The sequence below is a fragment of the Bombus flavifrons genome, chromosome 14, assembly GCF_040668555.2.
Source record: "Bombus flavifrons isolate JBK064 chromosome 14, iyBomFlav1_principal, whole genome shotgun sequence".
In the NCBI taxonomy this organism is placed as follows: domain Eukaryota; kingdom Metazoa; phylum Arthropoda; class Insecta; order Hymenoptera; family Apidae; genus Bombus; species Bombus flavifrons.
Genome location: NC_138455.1, coordinates 4,905,452 through 4,926,503, shown reverse-complemented (window position 1 = coordinate 4,926,503; position 21,052 = coordinate 4,905,452). Strand labels below are relative to the sequence as shown.

The 21,052-nt window shown below is 36.0% G+C and overlaps 1 protein-coding gene across 16 annotated transcripts in view; it reads right to left on the bottom strand.

The window, feature by feature from the left end:
* Liprin-gamma (liprin protein kazrin) overlaps window positions 1-21,052 on the bottom strand; it is a 146,575-nt gene that overhangs the window by 42,259 nt on the left and 83,264 nt on the right. For 13 of the 16 annotated variants that reach the window (XM_069126922.1, XM_069126928.1, XM_069126916.1 and 10 more), the window contains exons 2-3: window positions 17,948-18,096; window positions 11,715-11,827 (exon numbers count right to left, since the gene is read on the bottom strand). In XM_069126922.1, the coding sequence (XP_068983023.1) occupies window positions 11,715-11,827; window positions 17,948-18,041 (207 nt within the window). In that variant the 5' untranslated portion in view covers window positions 18,042-18,096. The remainder of the gene's footprint in view (window positions 1-11,714; window positions 11,828-17,947; window positions 18,097-21,052) is intronic. The other 3 variants (XM_069126926.1, XM_069126925.1, XM_069126927.1) reach the window with 1 other exon arrangement.

The window sequence follows — 21,052 nt, the reverse complement described above, 5'->3', positions numbered from 1 at the left end:
TTCTCAACAGGATTTATAGAGGCAAACACATGCTATAATTTACTATATTATTGCAACGCTTGCAATTAATTTCAACAAATTCTTGCTACACTAAATCGCAATATCCCACAAATACAAAATTCCGGTTGAACCATAGAGACGAACCAATCTGCCATAGACACTTTATTTTCTGGTTCTTGATATCTTCTCTTGTCGCGTCTAAAATACACGAAATTTTCTCATTCTTTCGTTAGTATATCAAAAACTAATAATGTCTCGTAATATATCTACGAGTTTAATTATTCTGCGCAACGCTTGAGGCTGAATTCTAAGGTGTTGAATCTTAGCTAACCCAAATAACGAAACTTCACCCTACTTATGAACGAGAATGTACACAGAACGTCGTTTCGTAATGATTACGACGTTCCGGTAATAAATGCAGCAGAACCAAGTTTCCCTTAAAACTCCAATTAGCAGCAGCCAGTGATTTAATTGTTTTCGAGAAGCGTGAATGTCATCGTACTCTCGCCGTGTCGAGCTTTTCTCTCGATTCAACGTTAAACACGTTCAGCACTAGGCGCGCCAGTTATACACGTTAATTTGGCGACCGTCTTCTAATTGCACCGGTGGCGAATCGCGACGATGCTAGTCGGCCTACATGGAAAACGTAAATCCAACCTGGAGACCAAAGGAGAAGTAATTTCTAGAATTACAAGAAACGCTGAACGTCGAAAAAGCCTTTGACGAAGGTCTAAGCGAAGGATTGAGTCGGCACGAATTAATTGGATTGATCGCGACGGTTACTTTCCGTCTCTGTACTTCCGGTTCTTTGACTACCTTGAATGGCTACCTTGAATTTTGTGTATTTTCGGGACTTTTTAAATCTCTTAGAGTTTTGTTTGAGAAAGAGTAAGTGAAAGAAGAAGGTTGGTATATTTGCTGTTGGATACTCTGTTATAATAATATTGAGGTGCATTGTAGATTGGCTTTGAATGAATTGAGAAAACACTAGACAATTTGAGAAAATTAAATCATTAGCGCGTTGACTGCAAATTTCGTGCATTTTGTCCTGGAAGCAATACGTTGAAATACAGTAAATCGTAATATTTAATTCTTCACAATATTTTCTGAATCATTTACATCGTTGAAAATGTTTTAGTCTATGAAATTTATCTTACTTCCATCATTCTGAAAAATATATTAACGTAGATCGCCGTAGATGATCAGTTTAGAGTTGTTAACAATTTTTAGTCATTACTTCCTAACGATCTATGTAATGTAATTTTACTTAAAAGTTAAATAACACGCAACTTCATATATTTCAACACATCTTAAAAAATGAATAAATATTAGATGACACATTCCAACTAAGATGGACACCATACAAATAAATCTCACACCCTTGCTGACCTTGTTCTCCGAACAATCCTCCACTTATTTGGCGACTGTACTAATTTGAAGGGCCCACAAGCGGTTCTTGGAAGTTGCGTAAATAGGGACGCGCTACTTTTAAAGGAATGCAACGGATCCGAAACGAAATGTTCGAAGGAGAAACGGACGGTCGTCGTTAGCCAGGAGTTAATTATAGACAGAAGCGCGTAATTTTGGCCGCGTTAAGTTTATATTCATCTGTCACGCTCTGAAAAGGTTCACTGCACCCGGTTACACCGCGGCACCGGCTGATACGACGCGCTTCGCGAATTCGAAATTAAATGTTTCACCCGTTGTAACCTCGCTTCCAGAGAATTATGCTACCACTACGCCTTTGCCCGGAAACCGGCACCCGTTCGCTTTGATCTCGTCTTCCTCGCTTAACCCTTTAGCCAGGCAAGTTATTGCGACAATAACGTGGATATCTGAAATTTTCCCTATTATTTAATCGTGTACAAGATCAGGAAATGCATTTTACAAACGAAATTTAATAACGGATAATGTACGGATGATTTTATACTTTTAGATTTATATCTAATATTTCAATAGTAGTGTTTCCAATTAGAAAGTGGAATTTAATCGAATATGTACATGGTTCTTATTGGGAGATTGTAACAAGAATTTAAGAAATTTTATAGAAACCTTAAATTTTTCAATTTACGAACGCACTCCTTTCTTTAAATCTTCTTCAAATATTATAATTATAAAATATTAGATAGTTATTAATATAATTGCACGAAAAACACTTGATTCAGTAGCAACAACAATAACTACACCTGATATGTAGTTACATCTGTAATAAGTAAAGCGACAATAATTGAAACGCGTAGAACGATCATACATACAAAAGTATATATGATAAAACAGTATACAGTATAAAACAGTAAAGAAGTATACAGATCTATTTGTTATAAAATTTAGTAGGTGAAATAAATTTCTTCCAATTTTGCGGTCGTGTTTACAACAGTATGAATTCACATAATCGTGTAACCCATTTACAGCACCAACATCAACTGAAATAACTGCCTAATCACACAACTTTCTCCACTATACTATCAAGGATCACCAGAAAAAAAACACAGAGAGATATCATGAAAACGTCGAGGAAAACGTTATCATTTAATAAGACAATCGCCGCTCTAAACCTGGAGACAATGATTCCTCGTGTTTCCTCCACACTCTCACACAACGACCAACGATGCGAGTGCCCGGCGGCTTCACCGAGTGCACGCTGCGCGAGTTCTTCCTGCATTCGATTCTCCTTTCAATGAGGCATCAGTAATGCGGCAGCGTGGAAAGGAAAGAAAGAGAAAAAATTGTGGGGTTCGGTGAAAGATGCACGTACTAACATACATCTAGAACGATGTGTATATGGGCCATATGAAATGCATTATACCCGAACGATCGATTCCGTTGCATATTCAACGGAGCTCGAGAGGGAACAGGAGAAAGCTAAAGGTGCATTGTTAACGCGCGCACAAAGTGCCGTGCTCGGTAAACATATCGGGGAAAAGACTACTGGGTCACGATGTCTACTACCTTTTTAATCGGGCTGCAAGTATATTATTCCCATCGTAATTTCAGAGGGCGAAGCGAGTACGTTCTAATGTATCAGCTGCGACGATATTCTCGCCACCAGAAATCCTCCTGGGAAGTGGCCTCCTCGAATTCAAACGCGCGAAAGATGTAAGAAAGAATTTTGTAAGCCGGCAAATCGAGAAATTTTCTCCATTTCTATCTCGGGTTCTACGAGGCAAGGTAAGATAAAGAGGAAATAGAGGATAAATTTTTAGCAGAGTGAAAAGTTGCGTTCGGAGAAGGAGATTTTTGGAGATTATTCTTGTCGTGGTTAGTCTTGATGTGGGAATATTTCGTTGGGAATAATTTTAAGAGCTTTGCAATTTGAAGGAATATTAAGGTTAGAAGATAAATGTTATGTATGTCGGAGATAAAAGAACATCGGGATTTCCCGGCTGGAATGTTGGGAAAACCCCAATACCCTAGTCCAGATTTTTACTATAGCTACACTTAAGTAATAAAAATAAGAAATAGTTCTAATGTTTCAATCTGGCCTTTATGACGATGAGTTCGGGCTCGAAGTGACATAGCGGGTCACTAGACGTAGCCACGGTCACGGGAGGGACGTGTGCCTGACAAAGGTATGGAATGATTATATGACCCTCATTAAGAACAAAGATTGACCCGAGAAGTGGGGACAGGAGCATATAAGGGCAGTTTCATTTGGATCGAGAGCTAGAGAAGTAGAGAGTTAGTTAGTCATTGTACGAATTATACTGATTGAGTTACTCGAATCATGTATTACGTTGATACTCGTCCTCCCATGGACCGTGGATTCGTTATCGAACCTGGAATCCGTGGTTACTATCATCCCGACCATCCTATCGCCGCTATTACTCATAGCCTCTTGTAGTGTCCACGTTTGTTCCAATAAACCTTAGCTACATCCGCGATGGTAAAGTAAGTAAAGGTTCATCGAACGCCCATAATTCCAACCCTTTTCCGACATGTATGTATATTAATTTTAATAATACATTAGCAATTCTGTTATCGCCATTGTTTTGTCTATCTATACAGGCCCATGAAAACGTTCCAACACTTATCATAGAAAATTCTTATGTATATACACATGTACGTTCTCACGTTAGTTTCGAACTTTTCCAACGGAATCATCATAGTTGAGTTTCATTAGAGTTGTTACGTCGGGCGGCCTTCTACCTAGACCAGGTCATAAACCGCGGGCCAGACGGACACCAGATGTCCGCTCATCCTTACGGCGTACCCTCAATAGTCTTAAGGACCCGTCATAAATCCGAGTAATTTGCTAGCTAATGCCCTTCAGACCGAACAAATATCTTTTTTTTTTTAATTACTTTTTAACGACTATTGTCTACTACGACTTGACAAGGGAAAGCTAGTTTTTCTCACGTACGATGCTTCCTACTAGCAACTTTCTATCGAGGGCGGCTAAGACCTTCCCAATCCACCAACCTTCGTTTGGCCAATCAGAAGCAATGTATACTGCCCTCACTTTCCTGACCAAAATGTTATGAACAAATCCGATGGTCTCGTGCGCTAGACACACCCATCGCTAGCTTTCCTCCGACACAGCATCGTCACCCAACTTTACTTGTTCTACACCGCTAGAAAAGTCAACTACTTCTTCTACACCGTTAGAAGGGTCAAAGTACAACGTCGAAGTCTAACGTCTGAATCTAACGTCTATTAAGTGTCCTCTAATACTACGTAAACTAACATACTAAATTCAACTATAAGAGCCTTGCTCTATTGTACATCTATCTTATCTTCGTGCGCCAAAGTGTCTAGGAATTATATCTACTCAACAGTGTAATTTAAGTGTTGGAAATAAAAACCTTATAACTCTGTGAACCACAGTGTTATACTAACTGAATCACCCTTATTATCTTAACGGAAATCAGTGGATCGATCAACTCGTGGTGTCGATTATTATAATCGTAACGGGAATTTACGACTCCCGTTGACGTCTCTCCTCGTGACTGCGTCTCCCCGCGAATGGTCGAAATTACAAGAGTGTTAATGAAATTTTAACGTGGAAGTGTAACACGCGTAATATATTCGTAAAAAGTTTCTACAAGTGCTCGAATGTAATGTATGCTCATCTGTGACACTTTAACGATCCCATTGAAACTGCCAAAAGAAAAATAAAGGAAATAAAGTGGAAACAAAAAATAAGGAAGGACAGAGAATTTTCATCGATGCAATTGTCCAAGGCAATTAGAAAATTCAGGCTTAACCGCATGACTCGAGGCTAATTCGAAGCTTACAAGTTCGACCGCAATTTCCCGCGAACTTGTAAAGTATGAAATTCGGTTTCACGTATAATTTGTAGCTTGTCTTTCGGGAACCAGGTCCGCATTATATTCCTTTCTGTTTGCGAAATGCCGTTGCGACTCGCCAAATTGCTTTTCCACTCTTTATCGAACGCGAAACTTCTCTCTGAACCTCTGAAAACTGCTCTCACGAGCAAGGCGTGTTTCTATTTGCATTTGAAACGTGGACCCTCTTTTCTGGGTTCCTCTCGTTCTTCGACCAGAGCGAACCAGAGAATTGCTCATTTAATGGTGTGCATGATCCGCGAGAAAATTGAAGTTTCCAACCTGTTCGTGCGGAACGTTGTTTACCGGCGATGTTTTTTTCCTCGATTTCTTTTTCGTTCGCTCTCCTGAGATGATATCTCCGCTCATATTGCTCCTCTTGGCGATTCGTTTAATCGTGACTAGCTTCTGCTGTGCTGTTCACAAGAATCGCAGTCGATGCAGTTGCAGTTTCTAACTATATTTTTGACATATTAATCCAAATTTAACTATCGCAATTCTACTATTTTTATGTGACCCTTATAATTTAATTCGTAGAGTGGTATTTTATAATTATTATTGGGTAATCTTCATTCTTAAATTGTCAATTCAAAATAAGATCGTCATGGAATAATAACATCATGCTATGTTAAAAGATTAGCTTTTAAAAGATACTTTTAATATTGAAATTCTATTATTGTTATGCCATTTTTATAATTTAATTCATAGAGTAATTCCATAATTCGATAATCTTGATTCTTAAATTGCTAATTTATTAACACGATTGTTATGGAATGATGACATCTTCTTATGCTAAAGGATTCATTTTTAAAAGATATTTTTCATATTGAAATTTCATTATTTTTTTGATTTCGTGCATGAGGTAATTTTCTATCGTTAATATCGAATGGTCCCAGCTCTATAAAATTGCAGATTTATTAGGAACGACTCGTAGCCGACAATCGAGATACAATTAGCGAGTTGGAGGATATACAGCGCAGGGCTGCTTCGCTTCAGATTCCCTGTAGCGATCCGCATGAGTCACGGAGAAAGCCAGAGAGAGGAAGAAATATATATGAAGAGAGAAGAGTTTTGAGTGGTCTTTTTCCTCTGTGGCCTGATTCAGCTCGCTTCGCGGTGGTAAAAATAAAGGAATGCAAATTTAATTACCGGAGTACTCGGCACGTCGACGAACCGCGGGGAGCTACATACATTTCGCAAGTACAGACCCATGACATTTCGCAAAAATTTTAGTTCCAATTAATCTTGTCACCATATTTCCCCGCGTTCTCTCTCCTTCTGCAAAATATCTAACGGTTGGCCCTCGTATAACGTTATTATATGCGATATTACGATCGAACAAAAATGACAATGTCATTCGCGTTAATTGACACGACAGATCCCTACCATAAGTGGATAAATAATCTCCATTTAGTACGATGCAGTTCTTTTTTCCGTCCCTCTGAACAACGATTTAATTATTCATCCATTCAAAAGCTAATGCTAATATGTAATGCGTAATTGAATGAATTATGTCGTTGTTAAATAAAGTAGCAAGAAATTGTGCGATAATGTTTGACTGATTTTTTACATTATTTAGCTATGTTTCGGTATTCATTAATGTATAAAATATTAGATAATGTTTTAATAATTCCTCTGTGCGATAAATTTTGTAGTACGGCATATAATGATTCATGGCATGTGCTGTCGATACGGTGTCCATCACTGCCACCATTAAACTGTCATTCTGAATCGCTCATTTTTCAAATGGAATTCGTTTTATTCAATTTTTCACATAAAATCCATTTTTTCGGGTTAAATTGTAGTAAAAAGTATTTTTATAGAATCTGTGCTCTATGCATATAGATAATATCTATGTATTCTTTATTTTATATACATATATATTTATAGTATAGAATAATATAATATATGGAGAACATATATTTATTCTCTATGTCATATATCATAGAAAATATTTTTCATAAAGAGCAAACTAGAACCAAAACTGTACTGATATCAAATGTACCATTTAATAGAATTAAGCGCCGATTTTCATATCTTTGATACAGTATCATTTGAACGATATTACTAAGCCATATTTCGATGCATATCGACTGATTAAAGCACTGCACAATATAAAATAACAATGTGCGATTAAGGTAAATCCTATCTTTTAGCGCCATAAATCGCTATTATTCACGTTCGAATAATCGCACGAATGGATGAAAAAGAAAAATCAGTCAAATGGGTTGCGAGCTTTCACGCGCGTGAACTCACGCATCACGCGAGCATTATGCGTGCCTTAACACCAACCGTAATGGATTAATCCCCTTTTTACTATGCCTACCATACAGAATCGTATTCCCAGCGCGATTCACTGTCACACCGAAGGAAATGTCATCCATCACTCGGGTTGTCTCGAAACTGTGTGCTCGAAAAAAGGCTTGACAGACGAACAGACGGATATGTGTTCAACATAAGCCGATTTGATAGGGAAAAGGTGAGTCTGTATCCGTTTTGAGGTATATATATACACCTATCTACAGTTGTAAGGAATAAAGGTGAGTTGCTATAGCGTAGAATTTACACGTACTCCGTTCGAAGCTAAGGATAAGTAGTATTAGACAGTCACTGAACGGACAAGTCGATTCTGCTGGGAATATGCACGAAACACGCTGCGCACGTCTGTTACACACGTGCAAATAGCTTCAGTAGCAGCTAATTTTAATGAAATATTTTATCGTATTAACTTTGGACCGAAGAATCGTAGGTTTTAAAAATAAGATTTGAATTACGGTGAGTTATATGTCAGCTTATAATACTGATAAATCTTTTAGTATCTTGAAATTTTATTCCAAAGGGGTTTCTTTTGATATTGTGGGCATTTGAATTGAAGTCAAGCTATTGAAAACCAATCAGCCTCTACTTTTTGTAAATCTTATACCGAAATAATGTTCAGCTTCCAGGAAATGGATAATTCGGATTAATTCGGTCTAATAACTCAGAGAATAAAATGTAAATGGTAAATGTAGTCCATTGCTAAAGATCTCTTCGTCCTTTGAAATTTTATTCCAAAGTTCTTGCTCATATTCTGGCCACAGCAATATTAATCGCGGCGGGTGAATAATGGTCGAAAAATTGAAATTCGAGTACAGAATTGGGGCCATTGTTAATTTCTTTGATCCTCTGAAATTTTATTCCACAATTTTTGCCAATATTACGGTAACAGGAATGTATTAATTACTGAGAATGAATAATGGCGCAAAATATAAAATTTAAATAGCGGTCCATTGCTGAGTTCTTTTATTCTTTGAAACCTTATTCCAAAGCTTCTATTTATATTCATATTTCAAAATTATTTTCCCAATTACATCAGAGATCAAATCTTCCGTTTTCTGTAGATTTCTTCTTCCTCCTAAATTATTGCTAATAAAATTCTCGCTGATATGAACCGTAAAATTCTCTGGATTTTGTAAGAACTTCCCGATGCGGAGGAGCAACCTTTATACCACGAACTTCATAAAAATCGAGAATATATGTGAACGAAAAGGGGGAAGCCGCGAGGAAAAGAAAGGAAAGAGACGATTCACCGGAAAGCATAGCAGGGTACTATTCAGTAGCTTGATAAACACACCGCACGGAGGAAAAGGCTGGAAAAGAGTGGAACAGGAGTGGAAAAAATGCGGAAGAGCGTCTCCTGATCTGCATTTTTCATTTAGTCCCTGTTCCCTTCGGATAAAATGCATTAACGAGTGCTCGCGTGAATCATGCTGCACCCCATACGGACCACTGGTTACCATGGACGAGTAGCAATTCGGAATAACAGTGCAAACAGCATTGGTGTGGTTGTTCGTTCGTGACATCATCGTATATTTAATTTTGTATACACTATTTGCATATCGAGCCCGCTTTGCATCTTACTGGGACTTCAGAAACGCTGATTTTCAAATCAGCAGATTTTCAGATCAATCAATCACTTTCTTTGCTTTTTACAAGGTCTCTGAACATTGTAGTGCAAGTAGGAGAGTTTTAATTCGTGGAACTCTTATTTTGGAATTTATATTCGAATTAATACTTATGTTAGAATAGGCTATAGAAATTGTGTTCGTTTATACGATGGAATATAAAATTGTTTTGGAATCTTCTTTAAGCGTATTATTGCTTATAAAAAGTAAAATAAAACAAAGTATTCATTTGTGTTTAAATTCCCAAGTGGACGAATGGACGAATGGAGCTGATGGTCGATTAATACTTTAACGAAAGAATATACCAGTTATCGGTCTACTTAAAAATTTCATTAACCATGGCAGATAATTTTTAAACCTAAAATATAAATATTTGAAATAATACGTAACTCGAAAAACGTTGAAGAAATTATATAGGAATATTAATAGAAGCCTCTCTAATATAGATGTAAATTTTCATACTAATATCTCAAACGAAAATGCAACAATTTGAAGAAAAATTGATGAATTTTCTTTTATTTTCTGAACGTGTTCCGGAAGGATAAAAATAAAACTAAGTACGTCGACGTCGGTGAAGCGTTAACCTTCTAGATATCACAGAAGTTGTACAGTTCTCTGAGGCGGGAATTACTTGAAACGGAGAGGAACCAATTTCTCTAGCTTCCTCGATACTTTCAGCGATAATTTCGTTAGAAATACGTCGAAGGAACGATCGAAATCTGAACATTACTGGCTTCACGCTCGATTTCAACTTCGAGATATGTCTCGTACAGAATTTTCTCGCGTGCACCCTCATCCCTTTTCCCCCAGGTATTTTTCACCGGTGCTATTGATCATTCTCGTCGACAAGGTGTGAGATTGAAAACGTGTCTGTTCGTACCGGCGCGGCGCCGCGGACAATTTCCGCTGCGTCCTCGTTTTCGGCTGGAGGACCTCTTTCTGTTAATTTTAGAAAGGACTGTCGGTTCTGCTAGGAATCGTGACTAGAAAATGAGGAAAACCTTCATGGCAAGATGCAGATCATTTTGTTTAGGCTAGTTGTGTTTATACAACTTTTTTACATTATTTTACTGTTTGGTCTTCGTTGGATTAAAGCACGCGCGTGGTTGGGCGTGTCTGACTAGTTACTGACTAATACTACTTCTCGCTTGTTATAATAGGAAATCAGACAATAAATCTTCGTTCCAGGAAAATTTCAACTAATATAAGAAATTATTTCTTGATTTCGCTGCTCTACGTTTACGTAGAGTTTAATTTATCCTTTTGGGAAAACTCCGAAGTGTTTTATGGGCATAAAAGCTTCCCATGATAAATGTTCAAATATTCTCGCGAGCCAGTGTATATTTTGATAATGTCTATTGAAAACATATAGCATCTATTTCGAGTTATACAGACCCGAGCGCAGCAGGATTAACGTTTCCTCGACTCAACAGGAATATTCAATGCCATTAACTCACTCGACGATCGAACGAAGAGGCGAAAGCCGATTCTCAAACAAAGAACGCAACACAGTGGATTATCCTTCCCGATCTAGCAGCAACAGCCACTATCCACAATCGTCGTGCAATTAATTACGTACTGGCCGTTTAATTACGTTAATTTCAGGAATACCGCAACGATCACCGGCATGAGACTCGTTCGGCAAACGTGTTTACGCGGTATGTGATTCCCTATGTTCGATAATTGCACGCCCCTGTTTCCTATATTTCCTTTAAATTTTATCATTTTTTCCCAGAGAGATAGCTGCAATTCCCGGCGAATGCCTATGAGTAGCGAGATACGCGAGGAGAAAAAACGAATGGAGAAAAGAGTGGAAAAAGAACAACAAAAGAAGATATGAAAAAAGAGAGAGAAAGAGGACCGGAGAGGGAGGAGGAGTAAAAAAAGAAACAGTAAAATGAAAATTCACGAGGGTGTGCGTGAGACGTTGCTTCGTTTCATTTCCGTGGAAAATTTATTGGATATATCGACGGGTAGGGTGAGTGGTAGCGGCCGTTTAATTAAATCAATAATAAAGGGATAAATAAACTGCGCGATTCCGTATGGATGAGTTTTCATCCCGTGATTTTCGTTCGATGAAACTCGTTACACGAGTCGATGATATTTATACGGAAACGGCGTCGCAGTGAACCCGATATAAATTTTTGATGATATAACTTTCAGTTTCGGAATTGCTGATTCGATGATTGCCCGGATGTTTATTAAGAGCGTGGTAAAAATATCGACCATTTGCATGAGCCTCCGTACATTAATGTTTGTTAATCACAGTTCATACTCGAGGCTCGATTTATTAATATTTGTAATTTATTGGAGAATTGGAAAAATTTGAATTAATATGCACCGTTTAATTAGACGTAAAGGAGTGTTTGCTCCTCTGCCAGGCGGAAGGATGTTCGCGAATGTAATTATAAAAATTTTGCTATCGAGCAAGTCTCAGTCGCTGCGTGTAATTTTATGGAATACGAAATGTAATCGGCGGACTCACCTGTGCATCTGCGAGGATGCGCCGCATCAAAGCCAAGGTGGGGTGCGTTGTGAGGTCATCTTCGAGGGCAAGTGCTTCACCTTCTTTGTTTAAGCGGTTTAAGGTATTGAGGGCTGCAACACAATATAAATAACCTTGTAATATGAATCTTGTAACATCAACTAAACCAGCGAAATAATCAGGAGATAGAAAAAATGAGAATAAAGTAGGAAGAAAAAGCAAGCAAGCCAAAGTTCGTCTGCAGATTATACCATTTTTAGTTTAATTAGTTGGGTTACCCAGAATTTTATAAATCATGGATTCAATTAATTTTATCGTAATAATTACAATAATAAATAAAAACTGTGTCATTAAATCTTACGATGGTCGAACAGTAACTTCCATTCGAAATATTTTTTGGTAAAATAGAAATCTCAAGATTAACTCTTTAAATCATTTTATTATAAAAAAATTCCATAAATTCGAGGAAAATACGAAAAAGTCTTTGTTAAAACACTTTGACGACTGGTGTCGCGTAGACGTGACTTCGTTCTGCCATCTGCTGTTGACTGCCGTTACGTTTACGTGACTTCGGCCTTTCTTTTAATTTAATCGCCACTTGAGCGTGAGACAAACGATTCCCGTGTTTGAAAGTGTTCTACTAAAGTAAAGCGATTTACGAATGCGCTGAAAAGATTGGCAATTTGTGAGTCTAATGATCCAGCAAAAGTGAACGGTCAGAAAATGATTATAATCCCAATTTCTGTAACTGTATGGGACAATCAAAAATAAATAAACAAAATTCATATAACGTTTATGCGTGTAGAAAATAAATGAAGATAATATGATAAAGATTTGATAATGATGATGGATTCGATGCAATTTATTCAAAAAATGTATCAATTATACCAACAGACAATATAAGGTGTACGCCGAAATTTGCGACCGACAAAACGTTAACGTAGAATTTTAATTCCTTGAAACAAACTTCTTTGACATGAAAAAGAAAGGGCCAAGATTATAACGTGGAAATTCAAAGGCAGAGTTAAATACAAAAGACCAGGAACCATGGGATTTGTGCTGACAAGATGGCCGTCGTATCCTGACTCGTTCATCTCGCATTACCTTCTCCGAAGTCGTTGCTGCGACAGGATAATTGAATTCTCAGAGCTTGGTGCTCGTGGCGCGAAGGTGGAAAAGCCCGAGGGGTGCCAAACTGTTATCGACAAGCTCGTTTCGATCATAGGTCAGAGACGATGAGCCACGCCATCCCTATGTCTCGTCCTTTTCTTCCTCCTCCTGATACATCGCGTTCGACTTTCTCGAGTGCGCTTTGATGTACAACTCGCACGAGAAACTTTCGTTTGAATTGTTTCGACATCGATTCGCTGAATTCGAATCGATGTTCGATGGGTTACCGATCGACTGTTTTCGATTTTCTATCGATGCTTTCTGTCGATTCACAACACGTTCGTGGTCGAAAGTTTTGAAACGATCGGATCGATATATGGAATGGTAAGCGAAATAAATTTGATTTTTTCTCGATTTAGATGATTTTAAGATCTTCAGAGTGTCAGGGTATACAGCGCTTGGAATAATTATAGATTCAAACGCGGTTGCTGCATTATTTCTCCAATATTTCCAAGAAACCATTATTCGTGTCTGGACGTGTCAAGTGAAATCGTTTTTATAAAGGGTAAGTTGAACGCTGTAGAATATCAGGAGATGTTACATGGCGAATTATTGCCTTTCATAACTGAAATAGGAGATCAAAAGACTACTTTTCAAGAAGACAATGCTCCCATTTATACAGCCGCCATTATAGAAACGTGGTTTCAAGATTTCGGAATAGAATTTCGGGAGTCACGAAGAAGTTGAGAATTTAGAATTTTGGAAAATAAGGTAAGAAATTTGAAAAAATAGTCACACTGAAATGAGTTGAAAAATTATAATCTTCGAATTTTTTAAATGTATTTACGTATTCGATACTTAGACACTGAGATAAGCTGAAGGTTGAGAATCTTGAAAGCTGAAATCGACCGAAAGTCCATAATTGAAACTGCAATCAATCATTGAACTTTGAAAATTGGGATCAAGTGAGAATTTACAGATTTGGAAATTCATTTGAAAATTGGTTGATAGTGAAACTGGAACTGTGAAAACTGACCCAAGTAGATCTGTCGAAATACGAGACTAATTGGAATTTAGAATTTTGGAAATTGGGAACAATAGTAGATTGGCAAAGTCGAAGAAGGTTAAAAATATCGTTCTTCAAAAATTGAACTAAATTCAAATTGTCGAACTTTGAAAACTTAAAAATTCCAATGATACTGAATAACATCCAAATTACTTTTTTTCTAAACTTTACATACACTTAACGTTTCTATCTTTGAGTTCTACTAAACTTCATCGATTATATTTTTAAATTTAACAAGTTCTCTTAACTATTTTATATTAAGATGTTTCCTTTTAGTCATAAAAACCCATTAATATTATGTCACGTCTTTTTCTTGCAACTTCCAATTATATTCACAGCCAATATAATATTACAAATATAATATTATTAAAATGAATAACACGAACAAACGTAATATCATTGATACGTGATAAGACATTTTCAGCAAATACTAATGAACATGCCCAGAAGTTTCATAATAAAAAAGTTTCCTATCGATTACCTCGATATTACGAATATTTCTGAAAGTTTTATCTTCTAGAGAGGATTCCGAGTCGATGAACATTCTCGGTAATTTCATTTTATTCCTCATCCGGGCGATACAAATAATTCATGGGGTAATTGCGTTAAGTTTATTCTGCTCACACCTTCGACCAAGTGTTACATCCTTTCATCAAGAAGTTGTACGCAGCGAGTAATTAAGCGACGAGATAAGAAATCCGTTTCGTTGCGCCCCACGTAACGAACCTTTAAACATTCTCGCTTAATTAGTTTTCAAATTCGAGCAATTACACCATGGCCGAAAGCGAACACCGGCAATTACCCGACTAACGAAGTTACCAACAATCTTTGCCGTGTAAATAAGTTGCTCCGGCCAGTTAACAGATGAAAATCAACCGTTTATTAATTCCTCGTGAATATTTTATTTCAGTATTTAATCGTAATTTATTCGATCATTCACTTGATCACAAATGTTACGGTGGACTGAGTGTTGTAATACGATTTGTAGAGAATTCTATAGAGAATTTCCCCGTATAGAGAACCGCAGAGAATTATTCTCTAATTCTAGGATTTGCAGAAAGATTTCTAGAAAATTTCATGTTGTAAATATTACTAATATTGTCGTCTCCTAAACGTGAACATATCAAGGGAAAAGCGTTAGGGATGAAAACCGCGCGTGAAAAATTCAGAATTTGCAGCAAGATGTTCGTAGAAAATTCTACATTTCAAACATTAATATTGTCGTCACGTCGTCCGGATTTAAGGATATACAGGAACAAATTTCGTACAGAGAATTCAAAATGTGCAATAAGTTGTGCATAAAATTTATTACGTTAGAAAATTTTAAGAATAAAAGTTCTTATAGAAAATTGTTTAAAATCCAACGAAATTTTTTAGAGTTTGTGTTTTAAAAATATCATCATCCGATGGATCTGATATTGGGAAATAAAATGTCATATTGTATGAAATTTTCTTCACATTATTCAGCTATTATCAACAATGTTCATTGCGCGTTATATTACGTAATACAGTGGGAGATTATCAGGAACGATTGGGGTAATGTGTAATTGACGGAAAACATCGAAATTCGATGACATTTTCCACAATTCGGAGCACTGTACTGTTTTGGTGGATATCGATGCATTAGTACACCTATCGAACTCTCATAAACGTCAATGTAGCGAGCTCTCGAAACTCCTCTCTCTCTCTCTCTCTCTCTCTCTCTCTCTCTCTCTCTCTCTTTTCCAATCCCTCGTTCAATTCGATACTCGATTTATATCCCATCAAATTCTCATTTATTAGAAAGTATCGAGATAAAATTTGAAGTACGTAGACGGTTCGTTACGAACGTGAAGTTTTGTAGATAAAGCTAACATATGATCGACGTTATATTATTGAAAATAAAACAGCGGTCAGTTCAAAAGTTCCAGTATTTTTAAGCATTGCTCTATCGAAGAAAAGTGAAGTCTCTGAGAGTTGAGGTAAAAATGGCAGATAGAAAAATGTCTAAAATATCTTGAACATTTAATTGGCCAGTTTAAATAAGATTTTAGTAGACTTTTTAATAAGTAAGCATTTTCATTGGGAGTGATCAAACAGATACGTTGAAGAATACTATGAAAACGAATATTATCGTGATTAAAAATACTACATATAATCATAGAATAGTTAACACAGGATTTATCAACGATTAAGGTATAAAACCTGTACGAAAGGAAAATTGTAAATTTAAAAAATTTCTGGAAAAGTACCAATTAATCGTTCCGATTCGTTTTAGTAATAAATCGCTCGTTTCCCTTCTATTCCGTCCGATATTCACATTAAATCCTGCGCTTTCGTTCGTTAGAGAATGAAAGATGTTTAAAAATCGTGGTATCCGTTCGATTGTCCGCCTTAATATCTTTTCGTATTCCTTTGGAGGAGATGGTTTTACGTTTGCAGAGAGTTAAGACAGGCAAGTACACGCATCGGGTTACGGTCAGGTATGTGCATTAAGGCACATAAAGGGCTTACGTAGACGTAGGCGACCCTCCCAGCTGGTATATAGGTCTACGTGCAAACACGCAAGCACGTTAAGTGCGCTTCCAGCACGAGGTCGCTATGAGACCAGCAGGGAACCGCGAAGGGGTTAGCCTGATATATGGGATAGCTTGATATTATGCGCCTCCGTACAGACCGGAGGAATATTCTTTACGATCTTTCCTCGAAAATGAAACCTATTCGATACGTCGAGATATACTCGACAAAATAGCCAGCTTTTATTTAACTTCGCGTGCAGATTCGTACTATTTTTGCAGACAGGAGATTAACCCTTTTATTGCTATTAGGTTGTCCGGAAAGTGTCTATCTTTTACAGACACGTCTTTTACAACGACGCATCTTTATACAAACATGAAACCTAATCTGTCGAACGTTGTGATCTTTATTTTGATAGAACAAAATTTATCATACATAATTCGATAAAATAATATAAAACGGAAAATGATGTGCATCCATTATTTCCCTATAAAACGAAAAAAACTTTTTGGACAACCTAATATAAATGGTATCATAAATATTGTTGTAATTTCACTGAAAGTTTCACTAATCCTCAATTAGTAATAATTGAGTAGCTTTTAATTAGTAATAATTTTATACTTCTATTTGTATAGAAATCAGGAATGTTTCAAAATATAAAATACCATAGTGCGTATTAAAAAAAAATAATAAAGTTAGTCTATTGTAATAAAAATAAACTTGTCTGAGCTAGTATAACGAAAATAAACTTCACTGAAAGAATATGATAAAAAGTTAAAGGTAATTTTATAAATAGCACTTTTATTGCCAATATATAATTACTATCGACTAGATCAGCGTTGTTACATCTCATCAAAAACTTTTTGCCAAGGTGTAAGGAATAAAAAGTGGCAATATCCGTAAAAAACATAAATAAAAAAAGCACTAAATACAGATTACATGGAAACACCTATACAACTTTAATTTATTTTCAGAGTTCTAAGATCTCTGAAACTTCGCTGTAATACCTTCAATTACGATTTATAGCGTAGATTTATGTGAGATCTACCATTAACCTTGCTGTAGTACTCAAATTTTTATGTCCGACTCACGCTCAACAAACAAGAACAAGCAACAGGAATTTTTTTAAACATTTTAACAAAAATTAGTTAGATTTAGATAAGGTTAAGGTTTAGTTTTAATACAAATTAAAAAGCGTTTCTCATTTTCTGCAACGCTTCTCAAAATGATATTTTACCTCTTTAAGAAGCACTTTTCAATATATTGAAGTTTGAAAAAGATCGGAGATACCGATCAAGTTGTAAAATGTTATCGTATATTAAAGCATCTCTTTATTAAAAATGCTATTTTCTACGATTTTTCTTAAACCTTTCACCCGCTCCAGCTACTCACTCCTTTTCTAAAAGCAATTTATTAGAAGATTAGAGACTTCTTTCAAAGTCAGTTTCAGCTGCATCCTCTACGATATTGTGCTTTATGAAATAGCAACGACCAATCACCAAGAAAGCCCCATGTGCACCATGGTAATCCATATACCACTTTTTTTTCCTGCAAGACTCACCTTCCTCGAAGGGCTGCGCCCGTTTAGCGAATGCCCTCGAGAAAACGCCGCGCGGTTTCGAGGTCTCCACGCCGTTTTCTACGGCTGCGCTCATTTTTCTGAGTGGTCCTTCACGGAGCTTGTGTTCCCAGGATGAATAAAGGGACCATCTGAAATTCACGTGACACTCAACATCTTTGTTTAAAGAATCCGCGGTCATGGTGCGAGAGCTTTGATACGAATCTCCGTTTGACGTTCCTGCAATCACTTTTCACCCCCTAATTAAACGATTGAAACGATTTTCTATCGTAAAATAATTCTCCCTTATTATTAGGTTTCAATTCTATAGACGATCTTCTTTTCTGTTATTAAATTTGGATTTGAGGAAATAAAAGATACTTCATGAGCTTGGATTTTGAGATATTAGAAGTACTTCTTATGCTTAAAATTGAATCGTTTAGTAATTAAAAATTTACTATACTATAATATTTGTTGTATCAAATATTTGCTATATATTTCTTACCTTTATTTCATTTTATTTTTATTTTTTTATATATTTATCATATATATTTTGCTATATAGTTGCTATAAATTTATACTTAATAAAATATGTATATGTAAAAGTAATAATAGATACGAATAAATCGTCAATTCAATTGATACTGATGTGTCTAATATTACACTATTGAAATATTGTACCACAATGATAAATAAAATTTAATGTATCTAGATACGGAAGCACGTAAAACCTGCAAGTCCCGTAACACGGTGTTACAGAAAATTAACGGAATTTATGTCACTGCTCATTATTACAAAAAAATATTACATCATGTACTCCATTTCACCATCTTGATTCGTTTCATAACGATGAGAATACAATGTTCCCTACGATTTCACCATTTCCACTTATCACCAAGATTCCAACAAATAATAAAAAAAGAAAACTCCGGACGATCTACATATCTGGTTTTCACACATTTTCTCCAACGTACACTATTATTTCCGCTGCAGTAATGTTTTGCAATTTTCCTATTGCCCCGGAATATATTACCTTGGCTACGTAACAATGCGTCATATTACATCACTATAGATATTCGCACAATGTCCCTAGTTAATTGCTGTTCTTCAATCAAGAGTTTCCCTTTAATTAAATGTAGATTATCTGATTACGGAGTAGAGATTACAACGAAGAACTGCCGGTGGTACGTCAAAGATTAAAAGCAACAAAGGGTGAAATCCCGTACAACATTGCATTCAAGGTTCTCTCTTTACGAGGCCTGGATAACATAGCATTAAGTCTACTCTGTTTAATTACTAAATCTTTATAATCTTCGCGAGCATTTTAATGCTGTGTCCAATGGAAGGCTGTTCTGGAAGATCTAACGATGACGTTAACGATTGTTTAAACATGATCAAATTGCGAGCACCGATTTTAGAAAGGAAAAAGGTAGAACGGTGCTAAAAATCTTGATACTAAATTCTTTTAACGATAAAAATATGAGTGGAGGTTGCAGAAAATGGCAGGCTGAAAATCGTAGTGATGTAGGTCAAGATTTTGAAGTTCCGGATTTATAATTTCCCATTTTAATCTTCAAACGTATTATTCCTTTAGTTTCATAATTAATAAAGTTGTAATTTTACTTTGCGTTTGACACGTTCGTGATTTGGAAAAATATAATATAGTAATAATAATATTTATCATACGCTAGACTAAATGTCTATTGTACGTTTATGTTTAAACTCACAGATCTATGTCGGTAGTTATTTACCTAAAACTTATTTTACACTTTCAATACTTTTTCCTTAATTCTGCTCTAGTCCTAAACCATATTATACTAGCAAATTTCCTTAGACATACATCAGTGTGACTTTAGCCTTTGTTCTTATTTACACTCTATTGAACTCTATCCTCTTCTTTGCTTCCTGGATAAATGATTTGGAAAGATATAATGGATTTTTTGTAACAATAAACACAGACTACTATTTCACGAGGAATAGGAGTGAACTTATACCACTATGATTCTCACTCCTGTTATTGAGTATAGTTGATTTTCTCTTTCGAGGTGAATCTGATTCAAGAAAATGAAAGACGATTTATAGAGCGTGAATCTCTGTGATATAAAACATTTCTATGGGAAAATAAACAAGTGAAAACTGTAGTTATATTTCTCGCGGAGAAAACAAAGATTTATAGAGTGCCTGCAAGTGGTATATTTTTGTGAAACGATCCTAGAAAGCAAAAACTTCTGCAATTATTTTCGCGAAGACTATACGAATTAAATTTTATATAGATTTCATATCAATATTATATCACTCTTTTGGTATTGCATTAATATTGTAATTATTATTCTATTAATATGTGATTATTCATACAAACTTCTCTATTATTATATATTTTGAATCATGCAGAAACCATGTGAATTAATAACACGTAAGACTTATTAATATTTAGAGTTACGTTGAAAGGTTGATAAACTCTTGCTTTAAGCTTCACAACTCTAGTTTATCGTCCAGACGTAACCCTTAGAGCGCGAGCTTTGACAACAGATATCTACAGCGATGGCAGGATAAACATCCCCTAAAAATTCGAGGCTTACGGTCCCTCGTATTATTAAGGGTACTGTGTATGTACATACACATCGTTCCCCCTCGATGGAACTCGATATTCGATCGTCATAATTTATCATTACACAGGGAAAAGGACGCGTTCGATAAATCCTCGTTGCGTTCAACCAAGTTTGCTCGTTGATTTACGCGCCTTACTGTTAGTGACTTTAGTCATAAGGGCGATACGGTATCTATTGGTCTATATGGTGGCCTCTTGCCAATACACAGCAAAATGGAACATTAATAAATAAATAAATAAATGCTTTTGATCATAAGAAAGACACGGTATCTATGGGCCTGTGATGGATTTGTAATATACAAAGGAGTATGGAAAATAAATAAATAATAAATAAACAAAATAAATGAAGTGGAAAATCGAGGAAGAAATCATGAGCCAATGGTCAAGTGTATTATTAAGATATCTATAATTTCATAACAATAGAAACAATAGATTGTCTTCGATTTTCTATTCGAAGAGAAATAAATTAATGATTTGATCGTTCAAAATATTGATAATCC